The 25254-nt window shown below is 41.9% G+C and overlaps 1 protein-coding gene across 2 annotated transcripts in view; it reads right to left on the minus strand.

Moving 5' to 3' along the window:
- tapt1b (transmembrane anterior posterior transformation 1b) overlaps window positions 1-25254 on the minus strand; it is a 155597-nt gene that overhangs the window by 60606 nt on the left and 69737 nt on the right. For both annotated transcript variants that reach the window (XM_078545163.1, XM_078545172.1), the window contains exons 10-11: window positions 23497-23556; window positions 18428-18496 (exon numbers count right to left, since the gene is read on the minus strand). In XM_078545163.1, coding sequence (XP_078401289.1) covers window positions 18428-18496; window positions 23497-23556 — 129 coding nt within the window. The remainder of the gene's footprint in view (window positions 1-18427; window positions 18497-23496; window positions 23557-25254) is intronic.

Here is a 25254-nt window from a genome sequence, read left to right on the forward strand (position 1 = left end):
GTTCCCCACTACTACTTCTCCAGCGTCATTTTCCAGTGGCCCAATGTCCACTTTTGCCTCTCTCTTACCCTTTATATATCTAAAAAAACTCTTGCAATCTTCTTTTATATTACTGGCTACTTTACCCTCATATTTAATCTCCTCCCTCCTTATTTCTTTTTTAGTTGGCCTCTGTTGGTCTTTGTAGGCTTCCCAATCCCCTGGTTTTCCACTGCTCTTCGCCACATTGTATGCTTTCTCTTGAGCTTTTATGCTGTCCCTGACGTCCCTTGTCAGCCATGGTTGCCTCGTCCTCCCTTTAGTATGCTTCTTCTTCCTAGGGATGAATTTTTGCTGTGTCTCCCAAATTACTCCCAGAAACTCCTGCCATTGCTGTTCCACTGTCTTTCCTGCTAGGCTCATCTCCCAGTCAATTCTGGCCAGCTCCTCCCTCTTGCTTCTGTAGTTGCCTTTATTCAACTGTAATACCGTTACATCTGATTCCAGCTTTTTCCTCTCAAATTGGGTAAATTCTATCATATTATGGTCAATTCCTCCTAAGGGTTCCTTCACCTTAAGCTCCCTTATCAAATCTGCCTCATTACACATCACTAAATCTAGAATTGCCTGTTCCCTAGTGGGCTCCACCACAAGCTGCTCCAAAAAGCCATCTCGTAGACATTCTACAAATTCCTTTTATTGGGATCCACTACCAACCTGATTTTCCCAGTCTACCTGCATATTGAAATCCCCCATGATCACTGTAACCTTGCTTTTCTTACACACCTTTTCTATCTCCTGGTGTATCTCGTGCCCCACATCCTGACTACTGTTCGGAGGCCTGTACATAACTCCCATTATGGTTTTTTTACCTTTGCGGTTCCTCAACTCTACCCACACAGATTCTACATCATCTGACCCTACATCATTTCTTGCTATCGATTTAATTTCATTTCTTACTAACAAAGCAACCCCACCCCCTCTGCCAACCTGCCTATCTTTTCGATAGGATGTATATCCTTGGATATTTAGCTCCCAGTCCTGATCCCCTTACAGCCATGTCTCCATAATGCCTTACCTGCCAATTTCAATCTGCGCCACAAGCTCATTTACCTTATTTCGTATACTATGTGCATTCAGATACAAAACCTTCAGTCCTGTATTTCCCGTCCCCTTTCTCATTGTCGTCCCTTTATCTGATGTGCTTGAAGTTAGATTCCTAGCCCTTTCCAAACACTCTGTCCTATTTTGTGTTCTGGAGACTTTAATAGCCTCTCCTGGGCTCTCCTTTCTTTTCAGTTTTTTCATAATTTTCCATGAAGTTAAATCCACCCCCACCACACGCTAACCTGTTGCTTTGTTTCCCATTAGTCATATTTCTTGGAGTTTTACCCTTCCCTCCTTTTTTTGCACCTGTTTTCACTGTAGAGGATACAAATAACATCCCAGAAATAAATATGCATCATTTGGGGAGGTGGTAGCATAATGGTATTGTCACTAGACTAGCATTTCAGAGACCCACAGTAATGCTCTGTGGACACGGGTTCGAATCCCACCATGGCAGATGGTGAAATTTAACTTCAATAAAAATCTGTAATTCTAAGTCTGATGGTGACCCTGAAACCATTGCCGATTGTTGTAAAAACCCATCTGGTTCACTAATGTCCTTTAGGGAAGGAAATCTGCTGCCCTTACCTGGTCTGGCCTACATATGACTCCGGACCGACAGCAATGTGGTTGACTCTTAAAAATTAGGGATGGGCAATAAATGCTGGCCTCGCCAGCGACACCCACATGAATGAATAATAAAGAGGTGTAAGGGAGTGTGGAACTTAAAACAAATTGTAATCACCAGGGCAAGAGTACTGAGAAAATTATTAGAACTAAAAGCTTACAAGTCCCCAGGTCCTGATAGACTTCATCCTCGGGTCTTAAAAGAAGTAGCTGCACTGGTTTGAATTTTCCAAAATTCCTTAGGTTCTGGAAAGGTCCCATTAGATTGGAAAATTGTGAATGTAACTCCTCTATTCAAGATACGAGGGAGACAGAGAAAGCAGGAGACTTCAGACCAGTTTACTTAACATCTGTCAAAAAGGGAAAATGCAGGAATCTATTATTAAGCAGCTTATAGCAGGGCACTTAGAAAATCTAAATGCAATCAGGCACAGTCAACGTGGTTTTGTGAAAGGAAAATCATTTTGACTAATTGATTAGTTCTTTGAGGAAGTAACAAGTAACTTGGATAAAAGGGAATGTGTGGATGTGTTGTACTCGGATTTCCAAAAGGCATTTCACAAGGTGAAACATTAAAGGTTACTACACAAAATAAGTGCTAGGGGGTAACATATTCACATAGATAGAGGATTGGTTAGCTAACAGGAAACAGAATAGGCATAAATGGGTCATCTTTGTGTTTTTATTCTTTCAAGGGATGTGGGTGTCACTGGCTAGGCCAGCATTTATTGCCCATCCCTAACTGCCCTTGAGAAGGATGTATCGAGTGGAGTGCCACAGGGTTCAGTGCTGGGACCTCAATTATTTACAATCTATATTAAATGACTTGGATGATGGGACCAAATGTATGGTTGCTAAATTTGCTGATGACACAAAGATAGGTAGGATAGTAAGTTTTGAAGAGGACATAAGGGGTCTGCAAAGCGTAAAGAACATATATTTTTCTTTCTGTTGGACAGTGGATTAAAATTACAATCCCTGCAGTTTGAAAGACATGTCCACTGGAACAGTGTAAGGGATATATACAATGTTGCTGTCCTGGAACAGAGTGTGCATGAAAAACAGGATGGTACCGAGGAGGAGGCCAGTCGAATGGGGAGCTGCCTGGCAATGACGTTTTAATTGGCTCCTGACCAGGTAACCAGGGTTTGTGTGAGAGCAGTGCAACAGAATAGCTCCTAGTCTGAAAAGAGAAAAGACCTAAAGCCTCTTTCTCTGGTGTGTGCAAGATTCCAATAATTCTACAATGATAGCTAGTTGGCTTTCTTCCCCTCATATCTCTATAACCTGCGCTCTCTCTCTTAAAAACCCCTGTCAAGAGGAAAAGGGGAAAAATCACTGTTAGAGACATTGAAAGGCAAGTGCTCAACCAGTGAACTAAAGACTGAAAGTGCTGGAAAACCACCTTGTGTCATCAACAAAGAACTGAAAGGAATTTGGAAGACATCGATCAAAATCAACTCATCAAATCCTGTATTCCGGAATTGGTGCTATTGAACTGTTTTATCCCACCCTTAAAATTCATGATTTTGTGTGTCTTCTATGTGTTTGTATATAGGGATTTAAGAAGAGGTACAGTTTAGGTTACAGAGTTAGAAATTAGCAGTTCATATTTCTTTCTTTTGCCACTGGTTAAAGACAATTTGTTCAATAAACAGTTATTTACTAATTAAGCTTGTATTCTGAAACCTAAATTAAACAATTAGGTGGTTTGATCAAACTTCTCACATTTGTTGCGGCTCGGGGAGCAGTGGGGCTTGATATTGCAGTGTACTATCCCCAGTGAGTCGTGACAAAAAGAATATAGCTAGGTTAAGTGAGTGGGCAAAAATTTGGCAGATGGAGTATAATGGAAAATATGAACTCGCCCACTTTGGCAGGAGAATAAAAAAAGCAGCATATTATTTAAATGGGGACATTTGCAGAACTCTTGAGGTACAGAGGGATCTGGATATCCTAGTAGACAGAAAATTAGTATGCAGGTACAGCAAGTGATTACGAAGGCAAATGGAATGTTCTCATTTGCTGCAAGGGGAATGAAATATAAAAGTAGGGATGTTTGGCTACTGTTATATGGGATATTGGTGAGACCACAGTTAGAGGATACAATTACATTAGACGCAGTTCAGAAAAGGTTCACGTGACTGGTTCCTGGGATAAGGAGGTTATCATACGAGGAAAGTTTGGACAGGTTGGGCCTCTATTCATTAGAGGTTAGAAGAAAGAGAGGTGATCTTGTTGAAACATATAAGATCCTGAGGGGACTTCCCCGGTGGGAAAGACCAGGGAACACAGTTTAAAAATAAGGGTCTTCCATTTAAGACAGAGATGAAGAGAAATATTTTCTGAGGGTCATGAGTCTGTGGAACTGTCTTCCCCAGATAGCGATGGAGGCAGGATCATTGAGTATTTTTAAAGCCGAGTTTGACTCCCTTGTCACCCAAGAATCTAAGGGTACAGTTGGCAGGAAGGAAAATGGAGTTGAGGCCACAATCAGATCAACCATGATCTTATTGAATGACGGCGCAGGCTTGACGGACCAAATGGCCTACTCCTGCTCTCAACTTGTATGTTCGTACGGAACCAGGCAAGGGTAGTTCACTTAGCTAGGCAACAGAAGCAAGGTGTTGGAAGAGCATGGTGTGGTCACCTATGTCAAAGGCTGCAGACAAGCTCAGAACAATGAAGAGTGGTAGTTCACCACAGTCAATGTCACAGATGATGTCACTTGTTACTCTGAGGATTGATTCAGTGCTATGGCAGGAGAAGAAAGCACATTTGAGAGTTTCATACATGATATTTTTGGAAAGATGGGCACAGATTTGGAAGGCAACATGTTCAAGGAATTTGGAAAGTCTTTGGAGATGGTGCATGGAAGGAGTTAGTTTGCAAAGAGAGGGGCCAAGGGAACTCTTTTTTGAAAAGGGAGGCATGTTGATGCAAATTTGAAAGGGAGCAGCTGCAACTTGAAGAGAGGAAACCATTTACAATGACAGCTAATAAGAGGCCAGGAAGAGAAAAACTGATAGCAAAAGCTTCTACAAGTATATAAAAGGAAAGAGAGTAGCTAAAGTGAATGTTGGTCCCTTGGAGGACGAGACTGGTGAGTTAATAGTGGGGAACGCAGAAACGGCAGTGATGCTTAATCAATATTTTGCCTCAGTTTTCATAGGGGAGGACACTAGTACCACCCCAAAAGTAATAGGTAGTGCAGAGGATATAGAGAAGGAGGAACTTAGAACAATCACCATCACTAGAGAAAAAGTACTGAGCAAACTATTGGGATTAAAAGGTAACAAGTCCCCAGGACCTGATGGCCTACATCCCAGGGTCTTAAAGGAAGTGGCAGCAGAGATAGTGGATGCATTGGCTATAATATTCCAAAATTCCCTGGATTCTGGAAAGGTTCCAGTGGATTGGAAAAATGCTAATATAACGCCCTTATTCAAAAAGGCGGGGGAGGCAGAAAGTAGGAAACTATAGACCAGTTAGTTTAACTTCTGTCGTTGGGAAATTGTTGGAATCCATTATTAAGGAAGTAGTAATGGGGCCTTTGGAAAGTCAAAATGCAATCCATCAGAGTCAACATGGTTTTATGAAGAGTAAATCATGTTTGACTAATTTGCTAGAGTTCTTTGAAGATGTGACAAGCAAAGTGGATAATGGGGATCTTGTAGATGTAATATATCTGGATTTCCAGAAGGCCTTTGATAAGGTGCCGCACAAAAGATTAATACACAAGATAAGATCGCACGGAGTTAGGGGTAATATATTAGCTTGGATAGAGGATTGGCTAACCAACAGAAAGCAGAGAGTCAGGATAAATGGGTCTTTTTCTGGATGGCAAGCTGTAACTAGTGGGGTGCCACAGGGTTCAGTCCTTGGGTCCCAACTATTTACAATCTATATTAATGACTTGGATTCAGGGATAGAAGGTACTATAGCTAAATTTGCAGGTGACACCAAAATAGGAGGGAAAGTAAGTTGCAACAAAGAAATCAGAAATTTACAAATGAATATGGACAGGTTAGGTGAATGGACCAAAATCTGGCAGATGGAGTTTAACGTGGATAAGTGTGAAGATATCCATTTTGGTTGGAAGAATAAAAAGGCGGCTTATTATTTAAATGGAGAGAAACTTCAGCATGCTTCAGTGCAGAGGGATCTGGGTGTCCTCGTGCATGAATCGCTGAAAGCTAGTATGCAGGTACAGCAGGTAATAAGGAAGGCAAAAGGAATTTTGGCATTTATTGCTAAAGGAATAGAGTATAAAAATAGGGAAGTGTTGTTGCAACTGTACAAGGCATTGGTGAGACCGCACCTGGAGTACTGTGCAGTTTTGGTCCCCTTGAGGAAGGATGTAGTTGCACTGGAGGCGGTTCAGAGGAGGTTCACTAGAGATTGATTCCAGAGATGCGGGGCTTGTCTTATGAGGACAGATTGAGCAGTTTAGGCCTATACTTGCTAGAGTTTAGAAGGCTGAGAGGAGATCTATTTGAGGTATATAAGATGCTAAAGGGGATAGACAAAGTAGACGTGGAACGGATGTTTCCTCTTGTGGGGCATTCTAGAATGAGAGGCCATAGTTTTAGGCTAAGGGTTGTAGATTTAAATCAGAGATGAGGAGGAATTACTTTTCTCAAAGGGTCGTGAATCTGTGGAATTCACTACCTCAGAGTGCAGTGGATGCCGGGACGCTGAATAAATTTAAAGGAGGAGATAGACAGATTTTTAATTAGTAATGGGTTGAAAGGTTATGGGGAGAGGGCGGGAAATTGGAGCTGAGGCCAAAATGAGATCAGCCATGATCGTAATGAATGGCGGGGCAGGCTAGAGGGGCTGAATTGCCTACTCCTGCTCCTAGTTCTTATGACTTGAGTGAAGGTAAGTATGGAGGTCACAAGGGGAGATAAGAGAGAAAATAAAGAAAGTGAGGTTCTGGGCTAGGGCAGGAGGGAACCTTGGCTTTGTTGGGTAGGGGAAGGAAGGGATGCAAAAAGGCTTGAGCCAATGGATTGCCTCAATCAAAATTATTTCACTCCTGTGAAGATAGAACTTTCAAAATTTTGTTTGAACTGAACATGACAGTACCATGCTCAAAACAGACATTTCCAGATTTCAAAACAATTCTTCCAAAGTTGGCTCCACATGCTTTTGTGATGAGGATGGTGAGGGCAGAAGATGGGGAGTGTGGTTTAAGGAGATGGAAGATAATGGAAACAAACTGAGTGGGGGAGGGGTGGTGGTTATCCTTGCATTAAAGGTGAAGGTGAGGATCTGTTTGAACAGAATGATGCACAGAACATCTGTTACTGTATTTGATTTCTGTATCAGTGCCTGGGGTTCCTGGCAGATGCCAAGTTTGCACTGTAAATGTTGTTCAGGACCATGTTGGTTAGGGATAAATGGCACTTGGATCGCTCTCCTGTGTTCAATGGCAACCCCAGTGCACCAGTGCATAGAAGACATGCTGAGCTATCCTTCAGACACCCCAGGCATTTAACAGAAGGGCTTCCTCCAAGCCTGTACAGGATCATTAAATGGAAGCAACCACAAGAAGAAAGTACTGGCCTACAGTGACCTATCACTGGGTACTCTGTAGGATGAATCAGCCTCAAAGCAGGGAAAACTCTTCACCAAAGCTCTCATGAGTTGATGTTCACTGGACTTGAGTATGTAGAACATTACTTGTTTCATGCAAGCTGCCCCATGTAGATTTGAAGGTAAATGTCAATTGTATAAATCGATGAGAAAATGGAGACTTGGAACATCAGCTGCTCTAAGGTATTACCTGCAACATATACTCATGTTCTCATACCCATCCTACAGTGACTGAGTTGCAGACAGGTAAGCTCTGCAGTTAACTGGTGGAAACACCATTCTATTACGTATCATGTGTGTGGTTAGAAGGAGAATGGCAATATGCTCATTTTGATGTTTTGTGCTGCTCACCACACTGATGGCAATTGTGAGGAGCTCCTAGTATCAGATCACCTAGCAAAGGTTAAAACTTACATTTACAGTTGGTCAACAGCTAAAATCACTGTCCTCTTTGGTGGGGGTCTCAAAGTTTTGCACTGGGAAGGAAGTACAGAACTAAACCAAGTTTCTGTAATTGGTTCAGCTATTTGATCCTGAACCAAACAGCACAACAGGGTACTGATGTTACTTGGCATCTGGCTGACCAAAAAGATAACAAGCTAAAACACTCAACCTTGTAATTATATACTTTTCATAAGCATATTGCTTTTTGACTATGGGAACAAAAGGGGATGCATACACGGAGCTCCACTCACCTGCATCCGAATGACAGCTGAATTTGAAAAAGGTTCAAAATTCAATTTTATGACTTTAGGTGATCCAATGGTTGCAGTTAAATTACAACCGGCAAGTCTCTAAAGTAGTGAGAGATTACTTAATGTAGATTGCCAAACACTATGGTAAAATTTGATTTAGTGGAATCCACTACATAACTACCACTGATTCAAAATCAAAACTACTTTGCATATAACTAGACTAACATGTCGCTGAATTCAACCCTTCAAGGGCAATTAAGGATTGCAATAAGTGCTGGCCTCCCTAAGCAATGCTCACATCTCAAGAAGGAATAATAATAAGTATAATCTGAATCTTCACTCTCCGCTATTTGAGCTCAAAATTTAAAACTCTAAAATTGACCATTGTTTGCTGGATCAAACTAGCAATCAAATAATGTTTCAACTCCTGGAACTCGAGGAGTCACACTCAAATATTCAACTCATAAATAAGAACTTCTAGCTCTAGAATGAGTTTATGTATTGTCAAATTTAAATTTTGATTATTTACAGCAGTGTGATCAAGATTGTACTTCAAAAGCATAGCACCTTTTAAGTTCTAAAACGATTCACATGAGCATAACCAAACAAAATTGACATCAAGCCAAAGGAGGATATATTTGGATGGATGACTAAAGTTCTAAAAAGAGAAAGGAGTATCCTAAACAGAGAAAGAAGTGGAGGGACAAAGGTGTGGAGAAGGTATTTCATAGTTTAAGGCCTAGTCGATAGAAAGCATGGCTGCCAATGTTGGGGAAAAGGGAAATGAAGGACGCACAAGAGGTCAGAATTGGGCCAACGGTGAGTATTTGGAGGGTTGCACGAGGATGAGAACTGTAACATCAAGGTGAACCAGCAGCCAATGTACATCAGTGTGCACAGGGGTTTAGTTAAAGGGGACTTGGTGCGAGTTATGATATTGGCAGCAGAATTTTGGAATGGACTCAAGTTTCTGAAAGATGAAAGAATGGAAGTCAGGCAGAAGAGCGTTAGAATAATCGAGTTTGGAGGTAACAAAACTATGGATGAGGGTTTCAGCAGCAGATGGGTTGAGGCAGGGACAGGGGTTGTGCAATGTTACGGAGGTGGAAATAGATTGCTTTTGTGATGGAGAGGATAACATTAACTCATTGTAATAGCATTTCCTCTTCTCTGGTCATCCAGCTATCATGGCAGCTCTGCTGCTGTGGATCAGTATAATGGTACTCTCACCTCTGCCTTTGACATCCTCATCTTCAAAACTAACTATCTTCTGGACGTGCTATAATCCCGATTCTTTTTGCCTCGAGTCCCAGGATGTCAAAGTATGCATGGCACATATCCGTTATAGTCAATCTATCAGATTTAGTGTGATCACATCAAATATTACAATGTCTTCCTCTTTTTAGTTAAAAATATACCCATTACTCCAGAATCATCCTAGAGGAAAAAGCACCTCATTACATAACAAATCAATACTTAAACCCTTGTTTGTATACTGTATTGTGTAGAGACAATATTGTGTAAAAAGCTCATGGATTTCTTCATCTCAAACATTGATATAATTGATGTAGCTGCTTCTATAGATGTTCCCTTCCTTTCTCCATCATTCCTAAAATCATCCAATATCCTCTCAACTCCAGCTCTGATCCACATCACTCCACAGTTTCTCTTCATCTCTACCTGTACCTTTTCTTTGCTTATCCCCTCCAAGATCCATTTCCTGCAGCCTTGATCGCCACCTCATTTAATTATCCCTCATGCTGTTGACATTATTGATGGGTCACTTTCCTCAGGCTCAGTCCTCTCCCTTCCAAAATCCACTGTAATTGTGGACCTCCTCAGTAAAACAATGCTTGATCTAACCAACTAGCTGGAAAAAGTGTCCTGTAGTCAGCATCATGGTGAAGCAGTCTGGGAAGTGTCCTGCAGTCAGCATCACAGTCTGCACCGGAGTGCTGCTTTGGAAGTTCGGTGAGGAGGGAACGAGGTGATCCTTTGAGGACCGTGAGTACGGTCAGGTAAGTATTTACTACTTTTATCACTTATCGTTTTTAATGTCTTATTTTGTGCTTCATCATTTGTAAGGGCTATATTCTGTAACAATGAGGAGCAGGGAAGAAGGGCCCTAGAGTAATTGATATTAAGTATCTTCCAAAAGGTTTAATTTAATTTAAAGGGGTAATTCGTGGCAGGAGAGCTCAAAGCCGTGGTGTGCTCCTCCTGCTCTACATGGGAAGCCGGGAACATTTCCAGCACCTTGGGGTCAGCATGTGTGTGGAAAGTGTCTCCAGCTGCAGCTCCTGGAAGCCCAGGTTTTGGAGCTGGAGTGGCGGCTGGGGATACTGTGGAGCATCCGCGAGGCGGAGAGTATCATGGATAGCATGTATAGAGAAGGGGTCACACTGCAGGCGAAAAGTCCACAGGCAGGAAGTGAATGGGTGACCACCAGGCAGAGCAAGAGGACTGGGCAGGCAGTGCAGGAATCTCCTGTGGCTATTCCCCTGCAAAACAGATATACCGCTTTGGATAGTGTTGAGGGGAATGGCCTCTCAGGGGAAAGCAGCAACAGCCAAACTCGTTGCACCATGGTTGACTCTGCTGCACCGGAGGTGGCGGTGGCGGGGGGGGGTAAAAAATGTGGCAATAATGCAATAGTTATAGGGGAGTAAGGGGAATAGACAGGCGTTTCTCTGGCCACAAACAAGACTCCAGGATGATATGTTGCCTCCCTGGTCCCTGGTGCTAGGGTCAAGGATGTCTCAGAGCGGTTACAGGACATTCTGAAGGGGGAGGGTGAACAACTAGTGGTCGTGGTAGACATTGGTACAAACAACATAGATAAAAAAAAAGGGATGAGGTCCTAAAAGCAGAATATAGGGAGTTAGAAAATAAGTTGAAAAGTAGGACCTCAAAAGGTAGTGATCTCAGGATTACTACCAGTGCCACATGCTAGTCAGTCAGAGTAGAAATAGCAGGATATATTGGATGAATACGTGGCTGAAGAGGTCGTGTGAGGGGGAGGGGTTCTGATTCCTGGGACATTGGGGCCAGTTCTGGGGGAGGTGGGACCCATACAAACTGGATGGGTTACACCTGGGCAGGACCAGGACTGATGTCCTAGGGGGAATATTTGCTAGAGTGGTTGGGGAGGGTTTAAACTAAAATGGCAGGGGGATGGGAACCTATGCAAGGAGTCAGAGGAGGGGGAAATCAAGGACAAGAACAGAAGACAGAAAGCGGAATAAGAAAAGTGATAGGCAGAGAAATCAAGGGCAAGAATCAAACAGGGCCTTAGTGAAAAATAGTGGGAATGGGACAAATAATGTTAAAAAGACAAGCCCTAAGGCTTTGTGCCATAACGCGAGGAGCATTCACAATAAAGTGGATGAATTAACCACGCAAATAGATATAAACAGGTATGATATAGTCGGGATTACGGAAACATGGCTGCAGGGTGACCAGGGATGGGAACTGAACATCCAGGGGTATTCAGTATTTAGGAAGGACAAACAAAAAGCAAAAGGTGGTGGGGTTGCATTGCTGGTTAAAGAGGAAATTAACGCAATAGTGAGGAAAGATATTAGCTCCGACGATGTGGAATTTGTATGGGTAGAGCTGAGAAACACTAAGGGGCAAAAAACGTTAGTGGGGGTTGTATATAGACCCCAAAACTGTAGTGGTGATGTTGGGAATGGTGTTAAACAAGAAATTAGAGATGCATGCAATAAAGGAACATCTGTAATTATAGGTGATTTTAATCTGCATATAGGTTGGGCAAATCAAATCAGTAACAATACCGTAGAGGAGGAATTCTTCGAGTGTATACGGGATGGTTTTCAGGAACCAATATGTTGAGGAACCAACTAGAGAACAGGCCATCCTAGACTGGGTATTGTGTAATGAGAAAGGAATAATTGGTAATCTAGTTGTGTGAGGCCCCTTGGGGATAAACGACCATAATATGATAGAATTCTTCATCAAGATATAGAGTGACGTAGTTGATTCTGAGACTAGGGTCCTGAATCTTAATAAAGGAAACTACGATGGTATGAGGCGCGAGTTGGCTATGATGGATTGGGAAACGTTACTTAAAAGGAATGGCGGTGGATAGGCAATGGCAAACATTCAAAGAGCGCATGGGTGAACTGCAACAGTTGTTTATTCCTGTCTGGCACAAAAGTAAAACAGGAAAGGTGGCCAAACTATGGCTTACAAGGGAAATTAGAGATTGTATCAGATCCAAGGAAGAGGCATACAAATTGGTTAAAAAAAAGCAACAAACCTGAGGATTGGGAGCAGTTTAGAATTCAGCAAAAGAGGACCAAGGGATTGATTAAGAAGGGGGAAATAGAGTATGAGAGTAAGCTTGAGGGGAACATAAAAACTGACTGTAAAAGTTTCTATAGGTATGTGAAGAGAAAAAGATTGGTGAAGACAAATGTAGGTCCCTTACAGTCAGAAACAGGGGAATTTATAATGGGGAACAAAGAAGTGGCTGACCAACTAAATACATACTTTGGTTCTGTCTTCACAAAGGAGGACACAAATAACACCAGAAATATTAGGGAACACACAGTTTAGTGAGAAGGAGGAACCGAAAGAAATCAGTATTAGTCGGAAAATGGTGTTGGGGAAATTGATGGGATTGAAGGTCGATAAATCCCTAGGGCCTGATAATCTACATCCCAGGGTATTTAAGGAAGTGGCCCTAGAAAAGGTGGATGCATTGGTGGTCATCTTCCGAGATTCTATAGACTCTGGAACAGTTCCTACAGACTGGGGGGTAACTAATGTAACCCCACTATTTAAAAAGGGAGGTAGAGAGAAAACAGGGAATTATAGACCAGTCAGCCTGACGTCAGTAGTGGGGAAAATTCCTGAGTCCATTATAAAAGATTTAACAGCTGAGCACTTGGAAAACAGTGGCAGAATCGGACAGAGTCAGCATGGATTTACGAAAAGGAAATCATGCTTGACAAATCTACTGGAATTTTGAGAGGATGTAACTAGTAGAGTTGATGAGGGGGAACCAGTGAAAGTGGTTTATTTGGACTTTCAGAAGGCTTCGAAACAGTCCCACATAAGAGATTAGCATGTAAAATTAAGGCGCATGGGATTGGGGGTAATGTGTTGAGATGGATAGAAAACTGGTTGGCAGACTGAAAACAAAGAGTAGGAATAAACGGGTCTTTTTCCGAATGGCAGGCAGTGACTAGTGGGGTACCACAGGGATTGGTGTGGGACCCCAGCTATTCACAATATACATTAATGATTTAGATGAGGAAACTAAATGTAATTTCTCCAAATTTGCAGATGACACAAAGCTGGGTGGGAGTGTGAGCTGTGAGGAGGATGCAGAGGTGCTTCTGTGTGATTTGGAAAAGTTGAGTGGCAAATGCATGGCAGATGCAGTATAATGTGGATAAACGTGAGGTTATCCACTTTGGTGGCAAAAACAGGAAGGCAAATTATTATCTGAATGGCTATAAATTGAGAGAGGGGATTGTGCAACAAGACCTGGGTGTCCTCGTACACCAGTCGCTGAAGATAAGCTTGCAGGTGCAGCAGGCAGTAAAGAAGGCAGATGGTATGTTAGCCTTCATAGCGAGAGGATTCGAGTACAGGAACAGGAATGTCTTGCTGCAATTATACAGGGCCTTGGTGAGACCACACCTGGAATATTATGTACAGTTTTGGTCTCCTTATCTGAGGAAGGATGTTCTTGCTAGAGGGAGTGCAAGAGGTTTACCAGACTGATTCCTGGGATGGCGGGACTGACATATGAAGAGAGATTGAGTCGGTTAGGATCATATTCGCTGGAATTCAGAAGAATATGGGGGGGGCGGATCTCATAGAAACCTATAAAATTCTAACAGGACTAGACAGGGTAGGTGAAGGAAGGATGTTCCCGATGGTGGGGGAATGCAGAACCAGGGGTCACAGTCTGAGATACGGGGTAGACCATTTAGGACTGAGATGAGGAGAAATTTCTTCACCCAGAGACTGGTGAGCCTGTGGAATTCGCTACCGCAGAAAATAGTTGAGGCCAAAACATTGTATGTTTTCAAGAAGGAGTTAGATATAGCTCTTGGGGCAAAAGGGATCAAAGGATATGGGGAGAAAGTGGGAGCAGGCTATTGAGTTGGATGATCAGCCATGATCGTGATGAGTGGCAGAGCAGGCTCGAATGGCCTACTCCTACTCCTATTTTCTATGTTTCTAACTACCAACCCATGTCTCTAAAGGCCCTCTCAGCTTCTTGACCATCTCTCTAAAACTTCCCCTAGTCCAACTCTTCTCACTAACCAAACTCAGCAATGATATCTACTATGATTGTCGCAGTGATGTGATATCGCACCTCGTCCATCTCAGACTTCCAGTACCATTTGATTTGGTGGACCAAGTCATCCTTCACCATAACTCTTTGGTTCCATGCCTACCCAGCACATCATCAGCAGTAGTCTCTCTTCACACTCCTGAACTGTCACCCTGAGTCCCCCAATGATTCATCTTTGGGCATCTCCTCTTCCTCATCTACTTGCTGCCCCTCGGTAACATTATTCAAAGGCAAGGGGTCAATTTCCAAGTCTTTGCTGATGATACCCAACTTTTGTTTCCACCACCTCTCTCAAATCAGCGATCAGTTACATGCTGCCAAATAGCGTATGCAATAACAAGTAACAGAGGAATTGCAACTTGTTTAACTGATCAAGATGACTAAAGTCATCATCTTTGCTCATTACCATAAACACTATTTCCTTGCACTTGTTCAAGATGACCAGGCTGTGCTAAATCTTGGTGGCTTCAAACCTATTTTGAATCCATTCAATGTTTCCATCACTGCAACATTGCCTGCTCTGCCACTACCTCAGCCCCTCCACCAGTGAAACAGGTATTCAAGGTTTTGTCACCTCTAGACCCAATTACTCCAATCTTGTCTTTGACATTCCATTGTCCGCTCACTATGAACTGTTGTTTTATTCATTTGCTGGATATGGGTGTTGCTGGAAAGGCCGGTATTTATTGCTCATCCTTAATCCCTAAGAAGGTGGCGCTGTGCTGCCTTAATGAATGGCTGGGCCATTTCACAGAACAGTTAAGAATCAACTCCATTGATGTGGGTTTGGAGTCACATAAACCAGACCATGTTAAGGAAGGAGATCTGCCATCCTTAAGGGACAATCGTGAATCAGTTTACAACATTCCAAAACAAAATAAAAACAGAATTACCTGGAAAAACTCAGCAAGTCTGGCAGCATCGGCGGAGAAGAAATCAGTCAACGTTTCGAGCCCTCATGGCCCTTCAGCAGAACTGAAGCATAGTTTCAACAAGGGAGAAATATAAATTGGTTTAAGGTGGGTGGGGGGGAAGAGACACATTGAGGGTGTGGTGTGAGCAGATAATCAAAAGATGTCAGAGACAAAAGGGTCAAAGAGGTGTTGAAGGTGGTGGTCTTTGTCTGAGAAAAGTGCTAATTAAGAATGGAAGACAGGATATTCAAAGTACAGCTCTAGTGGGGGTGGGGTGGAAAGACTAAAGGTTTTAGTTTTAGATTTAAAAATAATGGAAATAGGTGGGGAAAGAAGAATCTATATAAATTATTGAAAAAAAAGGCGGGTGGGGGGGGAAAAGAAACGGGGTGGGGATGGGGGGAGGGGGGTTTAAGATCTAAAGTTGTTGAATTCAATATTCAGCCCAGAAGGCTGTAAAGTGCCTAGTCGGAAGATGAGGTGCTGTTCCTCCAGTTTGCGTTGGGCTTCACTGGAACAATGCAGCAAGCCAAGGACAGGCATGTGGGCAAGAGAACAGGGTGGAGTGTTAAAATGGCAAGCGACAGGGAGGTTTGGGTCTTTCTTGCGGACAGACCGCAGGTGTTCCGCAAAACGGTCGCCCAGTTTGCGTTTGGTCTCTCCAATGTAGAGGAGACCGCATTGGGAGCAACGAATGCAGTAGACTAAGTTAGGGGAAATGCAAGTGAAATGCTGCTTCACTTGAAAGGAGTGTTTGGGCCCTTGGACGGTGAGGAGAGAGGAAGTGAAGGGGCAGGTGTTGCATCTTCTGCGTGGGCATGGGGAGGTGCCATAAGTGGGGGTTGAGGAGTAGGGGGTGATGGAGGAGTGGACCAGGGTGTCCCGGAGGGAACGATCCCTACGGAATGCCGTCAAGGGGGGTGAAGGGAAGATGTGTTTGGTGGTGGCATCATGCTGGAGTTGGCGGAAATGGCGGAGGATGATCCTTTGAATGCGGAGGCTGGTGGGGTGATAAGTGAGGACAAGGGGGACCCTATCATGTTTCTGGGAAGGAGGAGAAGGCGTGAGGGAGGATGCGCGGGATATGGGCCGGACACGGTTGAGGGCCCTGTCAACGACCGTGGATGGAAAACCTCGGTTAAGGAAGAAGGAGGACATGTCAGAGGAGCTGTTTTTGAAGGTAGCGTCATCAGAACAGATGCGACGGAGGCGAAGGAACTGAGAGAATGGGATGGAGTCTTTACAGGAAGCGGGGTGTGAGGAGCTGTAGTCGAGGTAGCTGTGGGAGTCGGTAGGCTTGTAATGGATATTGGTGGACAGTCTATCATCAGAAATTGAGACAGAGAGGTCAAGGAAGGGAAGAGAATTGTCAGAGATGGACCATGTGAAGATGATGGAGGGGTGGAGATTGGAAGCAAAATTAATCAATTTTTCCAGGTCCCGACGAGAGCATGAAGCAGCACCGAAGTAATCATCGATGTACCGGAGAAAGAGTTGTGGGAGGGGGCCGGAGTAGGACTGGAACAAGGAATGTTCCACATACCCCATAAAGAGACAGGCATAGCTGGGGCCCATGCGGGTACCCATAGCCACACCTATTCATACCCATAGCCACAACATTCCAATGGCTTCTGTAACAAGCATTGAATTCATGGTTCATGTTAATATCTTAGAGGTAATATTCAGTTCTGGGAAGATTACTGTTGTAAAGAGTAAGGTGACTAAAATGCTAAACTTGAGAGATTGCAAAAACATCTCAAGAAATGGTAGTTCAAAAGGTTACCCCTGTTTATTTAATAGGGTCAGAGTAGGAGAGATGGAGCAGGTGAGCTTACTTAGCTGGAGAACTGGAGACGTGATGTCTACATTGCTTGCAAAGTGCTGTCCAGAGAGATATTTTGTTTTGGGAATTAGAACTAAATTAATTTAAAAGCATTCAGTGAAACCTGAAAGGCTACGTTGTTATGAAGATGGATGAAGCTTAAGTAGGTTCTCTGGTTTCAATTTATCTGCTTGTTTGCTGGGAGTGGGGGTTGGTTGCAGTTTAGACCTCATGTGGTTTGCAGTTCAGCACAGTTGCGCTCAGAAGTCCGAGGAAGCCTACAAGGTGGCAGAAGGCAGCTGGTTCTGTGCTGGAGAGGGTTAGGGCTCAGAGGAAGCCCTGGGAGCTATTTATGGATCAGTGCAGCTGAGAAACTGGAGTTTGGAGAAACCCAGGGACAGTGCCAGCTTAGTGAAGCTAGCAGTTTGCAAAAGAGCTGGAATTATGCCCAGAGGCAGGAGTACATCTTTGTGAATCCCATAGAATGCAGTCTCAGGAGAAGAGATTGAACTATCGGGAGGTGAGCAGTCGTTGTGGCAGTCCAAATTGGAGCAGCTTTTGAAGGAATTCGGAGGCTAGATCCTCAAAAGTAAAGAGCTGAAATCCTCGTGAGGGAGGCAGTTTTAACGAGGTTTTATGACTCAGTTGTAGGTGGGGTTGCTGTGAAATCTGTCTTGGTCGCATTTGCCAAGTATTGTGCAGTGTGGTGTGTTTGACCACAGTTGCCTGTTAATTCATATCCATCTCATGTTAATTCTGATTGTTAGAGTATAAGATGGATATTGTAAATTGTTTTACTTTTTTGACTTTGTATAGTTAAATTTATTTTGTTTAAAACCATGGAATGTTTTGGCTTTATTTTCTTAGTGGGTAACTGGGATTTCAAACTTTGTCTACGTAAAACAAAAAAAAGTTACTGGTCCCTAACCAGATCATAACACTTCACGCTCACCATTACTGATACTAGCTTTTTATTATAGATATTATTTAATTAACTGAATTCAATTCACTAACTGCCATGGTGAGATTTGAACTCACTTTTCCAGATTATTAGTCCAGAGTTCTAGATGATTAGTCCAGGAACAACCATAGATGCTACCATATCGACTACTTGTCTAAAACATATCCACTACTATCGTATAACTGTGTATTAGTCTGTCCAAAACTCAGTCTTGGCTGAAACATTCCAGTTGAGATGAGATTTATGACTTGAGTTATAGTGAGCAAAAGTCCAAAGAGGGTCTTTCCAACTTCCACTTCCAACAGCAAATATGACCATACACAATGCGGAAATGTAAAAAATGATTAAACTTTAGACAAACGTGTTATAACTATTTTAACTTACCAGAACTGCTAGTGGAAGCGGTATAAATCCCATTCTTCTGGAAACTGTATCACTATAATCTGTGTATGCCTGTAAGAAAATTGTTCACCATCAATTAGACCTTAAGTAAAAGATAAATATTGAAAAAATTAATGAGGTCAGCTAACTGGTGAGTTGGTGCAAATTCCCTAATATTTAGGTGTAGCATCCATTCTTAAGAAATTATCTAGGTAGAATGGGTAATGGAAGCAAATAAAAAACAAAAATAATTGAGCTATGGATCATTTTATGACATTTTGATCTACCTGACGGGGTGACTGTATAAGACGTGTAGCTTACCAACAGCTAAATAAGGAAGTTGAAGTGAAAAGGTCCAATAATAAGTGAGAAATACGCATATCTAGTATATCTTAGTGTGTAAACTGCTTAATTTAAACATGAGATAATCAATCTACATTGTACTATAAGTATGTATTATCTGTTCAACAGGATGCTTCAAAAGTTGGACCAACTTGCCAGCAACAGACACATCGGAAAGTAAGCTACTACTAATTTCTATCCATTTCTTAACAGTAAGTTAAAATAATTATTGGGCCATAACTTCCAACTAGCATCGGAAAGTGCTACCCCACAAAAATTAAAAGAAATAAATACCTACCTACCTCGTCTTGAAAATTGCGTGACCACTTCTGTTCGCCGGAGCTGCTTGGGGCTTGCGTCAAAAGACTCCTCACAGACCCCAGCAAAGTCTAAATCCAGTGAATTCAAGGAGGCCACACCCCCATTTTTACAACATTAGCTGCTGTCAAGCAGGTAAGTTTAAAGGGCCAGGGAAATTGACGGGCCAAGGAGAAGGTAAGTGTCTAAGGTAAGTGGATAGGATTTGTAAGTTGGGGTTGTATGGGGGTGGTCCGGGTCTGGCAGTGGGGGGTTTGGGGGATCCTGGGTTTCAAGGTCGGGAGGTGGGTTTCCCTGAGGTCGGTGGGGGGGTGTTTCCCCGAGGCCGGAGTGGGGTGCGCGTTCCCGAGTCACTCCTGTGGGTGGGGGGAGGTGGGGAGTCCCGTGAGATCAGCCTGGGCCTTTACAATAGTTACCCAGAAGTTAGAAGAAGTTTTAATTCTTCTAACCTTTTCTGGGTAACTATTGGTATAACCCCGGCGGAACCATCCAAAGTTTGCAATTTAAATCTAATTTTCAGATTGTTCCCAGCGCAGCGCAATTGTCCAGAGGAAGTTAACACTTCTGGGTAATTGCCGCTCAAACCCTTACCTGGGAACTTGCCGGAGGGATTCCCCAGCGCATCTATGGGACACCTGCCAAATCTGACACTGGGGAACGCAGAAGTCATGGGCCATTACGTTTGCACAGATATTCTCTCTTCAATGAAAGAGATAATGGCTGCTGCCCTAATAGAGAGGCCCGTGATCTTACCTGGGAATTGCATGTTGAAAGCAGCAGCAACCAGCAATTTAGTGCACAAAGCAACTGTTGTAAATGCAAAAAGCTAAGCTCCAAGCGCTACTCTTTGGCAGCCATTAGGCACATAACAGCGGCAAATATGAACTTTGCTTTCATTTTTGCTCATCCTTCTTTTGGCAAAGTACTGATTCTTTCATAGAGGGAACTTGAATCTGTAAAAACAAGCCACTATGTTGTGGCATCATACATTTGTACTCCTGTTTCCATGGCATTCCAAAACCCTTGTTCCTTTCTTTTTACACACTTCATGAACCTGAGCTTAACATACATGTTGTGTTACTTAGATAGAAAGGATGTTTTCTGAACTTGTTTATGGGGCTAGGGGGTCGAAGGAAGCCTTCTGATTTTTCTTCTAGTCAGGCAGGGCGTGAAGCATGACTTCTACAAACATTGTTCAAAAAAATAATCAACAGGGGCTATGGAAAGTACTACCAGAGTTAGTGATTCAAGCAGACACAAAGGCCACTGTTCTGTTTCTTTGAACTATGGTCTAGCACAGTGCTGTCCAATACACTTGCCACTCACCACATGTGGCAAATCAATGACGGATGTGGTGAATTAATGCTGTTCATTTTTAGAGCCTCACTTAGCTGTGTTAAGTTGCATCGATGGGTAAAAGCGTGTCACTCATTAAATCGCTATGTGTCATTCGTCCCTAATTGAACAAGGAAAAATTAGCCATGCTGTTGTCAGATAGGAGTCACATATCGATCAGACCGTAATAATGTTTCTCAAAATATAGTTGCTGTCAGGTTTCTAGTGACTATAAGCTGAAGGGCCACTTGCTCCATGAAACAAGAAAAATGGTCCATTGTCTGTTATCTACTCTGTTACTGTTCTTTCTGGGTTCTTCTGACAATAAATACATTGAGATCTACGGGACTGCTTGTGAAGCATTGTGTAAGAAGAGTCAATGTTTGGAAGGACAGCAGTCCACTGCTCTCTCAATTTTCTTGGAGAAACTAGTAACACAGGGGATGCTAACTGAAGGACTTGGTTTTATTTAGCTAGGAGTAAGCAGTTTTCACAAAACAGTTGAAGTGCATGAGCGGCAGACAGCGCTGCATGACTGCCAATGAGGGTTGAAATTCTGACAAGCTGGGGCGGTGGAGCAACTTCCAAATGTGTTCAGCCTTCATCTTGATAGATCTGTTGAAATTAGCAGTTGAAAGGAATAGGGCGCTATTGACGTAAAGGGAGGGATGACAGGAGATTGGCTATAAGCCAAAGGTCTATTAAATGTCCAAATGCTGAGTTTGAAAACAAAAGGTGACAGAATGTAAGCAAGGCAAAAATCAGAATGCAGAAGCAATACCTAGAGATTTGTCACTCTTTTTCCTCCCCAATCTTCTAATACATCAATATTGATAAAATAGGATAGTTTACTGTTGAAGGAATTTGTGTCTTTGAAATAAGCTGGAGAATACTGTCAGAAACAGAACGCTTCAGTTAATAGATTGTCACCACCTTCTGAGCGCACATATTGCAGGCTTGCTTTGCAGAACAGCTAGATTGCAAAACTCTGTCATTGCTTTAGACACGAGAACAGCTACGAGTATATCGGTCTTGATTGCTGATGGTTTAAATTTTCAAACATATTTTTAAAAGACTGCACATGTTTTATTAATATTGCATGCATTTTGTATTATCTAGTGAGTATGGTTGTCACGAAACTATAATATTTTTCATATTATTGTGGGTTTATGGTTGTCTGTGTGGCTGATTATATTAGAGTCAGATAGACTGCAAGGTTGTAATTACCAAAAGTTAGTAAAAAGGCATTTGAAATGCTAATGAGTAAACATGGATGAGGGCAGCATGTAGGGTGTAAAGGAAATTTGCATTTTAAGATAAGTTGAAAGGTGTTTGGGTTTCAAAAGGGATGGTAGGATGTTTACAACAAGGTAAATAGGACAAGTTTACTATGTTTATTTTTCCCAAAAGGAAAGAGACCATATTGACAACATGAAAGATTTATATATTATGGGAAAAGTAAATTTCCAAAGACCTGTAGAACGATTAAAGAGAGAGAAAACATATATAGAGGGATGGAAAGCTATGTAGGGGTGTGTCCGTTTTGAGATCGAAAGTTACAATGTGTTAAGCAGTCCTTGGGGGGGGAAAAGCCTCCAGCCACTTTAGCAGAAGTCTGCTGTGTCCAGTAACTATAAGTTGTGTTAAAAGCCTTTGGGATTCCACTGTCAAGCGGGTATTCTGGTAACCTTGCTGGATTGATTTTATAATTTCAAATCTATTTTGGACTGTTGCCTTAAAGTGGGTGTGTAGTTTGGAGCCTGTTTAATTAAGAATTTTGGGAATTGTTAAGACTAATCGTGTAATTGTAACCTTGTGTGTGTTTATTGTGTTGTTTTTTATTCTTTTGTTAATAAATGCTTTAACTTAATTTTAAAATCTCTAAAAGTATTAGTGGACTCAATTCTTCTGAATTCAGTGTATAAGCCTTCTCGTAATAAATACAAATTGTAAAACCACTGTGATAGCGTGGCCAAGTTTCCCTTATGGATTTGGTCCACCTAGCACATTTCACCTGCCACGTTATAACAGGTGACCCGATCACAAGTTTGGCAAGCATCAAAATCCTATTGGACAACACTGGCCCAGCAAAGTAACCTCTATCATCACCATTACTCTACCCTCAAATAGCTTCTGCACTTCACTCGCTAGATTGGCCTCCAAACTTGGACAACAGTTTGGTGATGTTCCATGCTAACTCCAGCCTACCTCCGTCAACATTATCCCACCACAGGGCTTTTGACTAAATCTAGACTTCCTCCTACAGTCTACTATCTATTTCCCATTTACTGCTGAAGTTCTTCTGTAGGACGAGGCTAGAAAAAATACATGAATGGTTGCAGCCGACCTATCTGGTGGCAGATGAAGTTTTCTTAATAACTTGCATGTGCATATGAAAGATTTACATGCAATCTTTAAAATAGATTTTTGGATTTTCCACATAGGGGCACTAGTGTGTGCCAGCCTCCCTCATCATTTTGAATGAGATCTGTATCACTATGTAAAATTACAGATCAGTAATCACTTGGCAATATTGATCTCTTAATCTGGTCAACATCAATTTCAGGATCTTTCTACTCTGACACAAAGCAGCTAAAAGAAGAAAAGAGATTCGCTCTGTCCCCAGGCTGGCTATTTTCAGATTTAACTCTCTGCAGCCTGAAACTAGCCAGCATAAAGTTAGATTCTATGTTTTATTTTTATAAGCACATTTTAAAACTCAACAAATAATATCCACAATTATTCAATAAAATCTGGTGCATAAATTGTACTTTTACAGTGGTTTATAACTTGAAAACCCAGGAGTAAAGTCAGCATAATTACTTAAATCTGACCAATTCTCAGGATTTCATAATACATGGAATGGGCCGAAAATGCATCCTAGGAGGTGATTTTTAAAAATTCTTAAGGGTGTCACGGTCATAATTCTAATTACGAAATACCAGATTTCCAATGTAAATTGTTCCTTTGAGTGTGTGTTTTGAAGCATGGAAATCAGGCAAGTACAATTTTGGTTTAAACATTTTTATAAAAACATGTAAAAATTAAAAGACAAGAAATTACATTCACATACTTACATTTTTTTGACGGCTACTGACCAAGTCAAATGCAAGGCTGGCTCTATACTCACTATATACCTGTGTGTAGGAAAAGCATAGTCGCTTTTAGCAGGGTGCCAACAACCCACCTGCAAACTTAATAACTTGAGTTCACAATATTTTTGCAGCCAATATACAATACTCTACAATAAGGGTTATTGTCTGAGGATGGAGAGGGACAAAGAAGAAATATACAAATATCCCCAAAAAATGTAGCTACAAACTAGAATTTCAATATCACACATTAGACTTCAATTTAGCAGAAGCTGATTTATACTCTCACCTCTAGGTCGCAACGTTGTGGGTTAAGTTCCATTCCAGTTATTTTTGAGGAGAACTGGCTTGATAGGGTTAGAAATGGGCAACATTTCTGGCTACAAAGTACGAGTGGGGGGGGTGGGGCAGGTTGGGTGGTGGCAGTGCTGCTCAAGGATAATATTACAGTTCTACAGAGGGGAAATATGCTATAGGGTTCAAAGCTGACCATTTGGTCAGTTAAGGAACAGAAAAGCAGCTGTTACATCGCTGGGTGTTTACGGTAGACTCCAAGTAATGAGGAGAGAGAAGCAAATATATTGGCAAATATCACAAAGATGCTAAAATAATACAGTAGTAATAGTAGGTGGTGTGGGAGAATGTAGAGGACAAGGACGGTATAGAATTCCTATAATATGCAATGGGGAATGTTCTTAATAAATGTTCCTAGGCCAATAAGGAAAGACCCAGTGCTAGATCCACTTCTAGGGAATAAAGTAGGAAAGTAGAGTGCATTTCAGTAGGAAATAGCAATCATAAAATAATTCGGTTTAAAGTTGTTACAGAGAGGGGCAAAGAAAATTCAACAGTGAAAACATTTAATTGAATGAGAACCAATTTCAATGATTTGGGAAGGGATCAACACAGGTCAACTGGAAATAAATGCTCTTCAAGAAAACAGTAGGTAGGCTTTCAAGGTGAAGATAATTTGTGTACAAACTAAGCATATTCCCACAAAGAAGAAGGATGGGCATCCAAAACTACAGCTCCCTGAATAACAAAATGGGGATTCAAATAGAACAGAAAAATTGGATTTATAGAAAATGTCAGGTATAGAATACAGTGCAAAATCAGGCAAAATACAGACTGCAGGGGAGAACTGAAAAAGGATACAAGAATGGAAGAGAGAAAATATGAGAAAAGATCAGATGGAAACAAAGGGAAAATCAAAAATCTTTTATAAAATTATAAAAAGTAAAAGGAATGGTGGTAGCAATTATGGATAAAGATGGAAATATTCCCGTAAAGGCAGAAGGTATGACTGAGGTACTGTCTTCAGTAAAGAGGATGATGAAGTTAATATTGCGGTATGGGAGGAGGGAATGGGGATATTGGATAGATTAATATAAGTAGAAAGGAGGTGCTAAATAGATTAGCATTATGGTTAATAAGTTATCTGGTCTAGATGGGATGTACCCAAGGTTGCCAAGAGAAGCTAGGATGGGGATAGCAGAGATTCTAACTACTACCTTTCAATCCTTCTTGCATAGGGGAGTGGTGTCAGAAGACTAGAAGACTGCAAACCCCTGTTTCAAAAAAGGGAGAGAGATAAACCTGATAACTACAGGCCAGTCTTATGTCAGTGGTGGATAAACTACCAGAGATCAGACGACATTAATTCTGACTTGGAGATGCAGAGGGTAAATAAGGGACAGCCAACACAGAGTTATTGAAGGCAAACTATGTCTCATTTACCTGATT

The sequence above is a fragment of the Cetorhinus maximus genome, chromosome 1 (assembly GCF_964194155.1).
Source record: "Cetorhinus maximus chromosome 1, sCetMax3.hap1.1, whole genome shotgun sequence".
In the NCBI taxonomy this organism is placed as follows: Eukaryota; Metazoa; Chordata; class Chondrichthyes; order Lamniformes; family Cetorhinidae; genus Cetorhinus; species Cetorhinus maximus.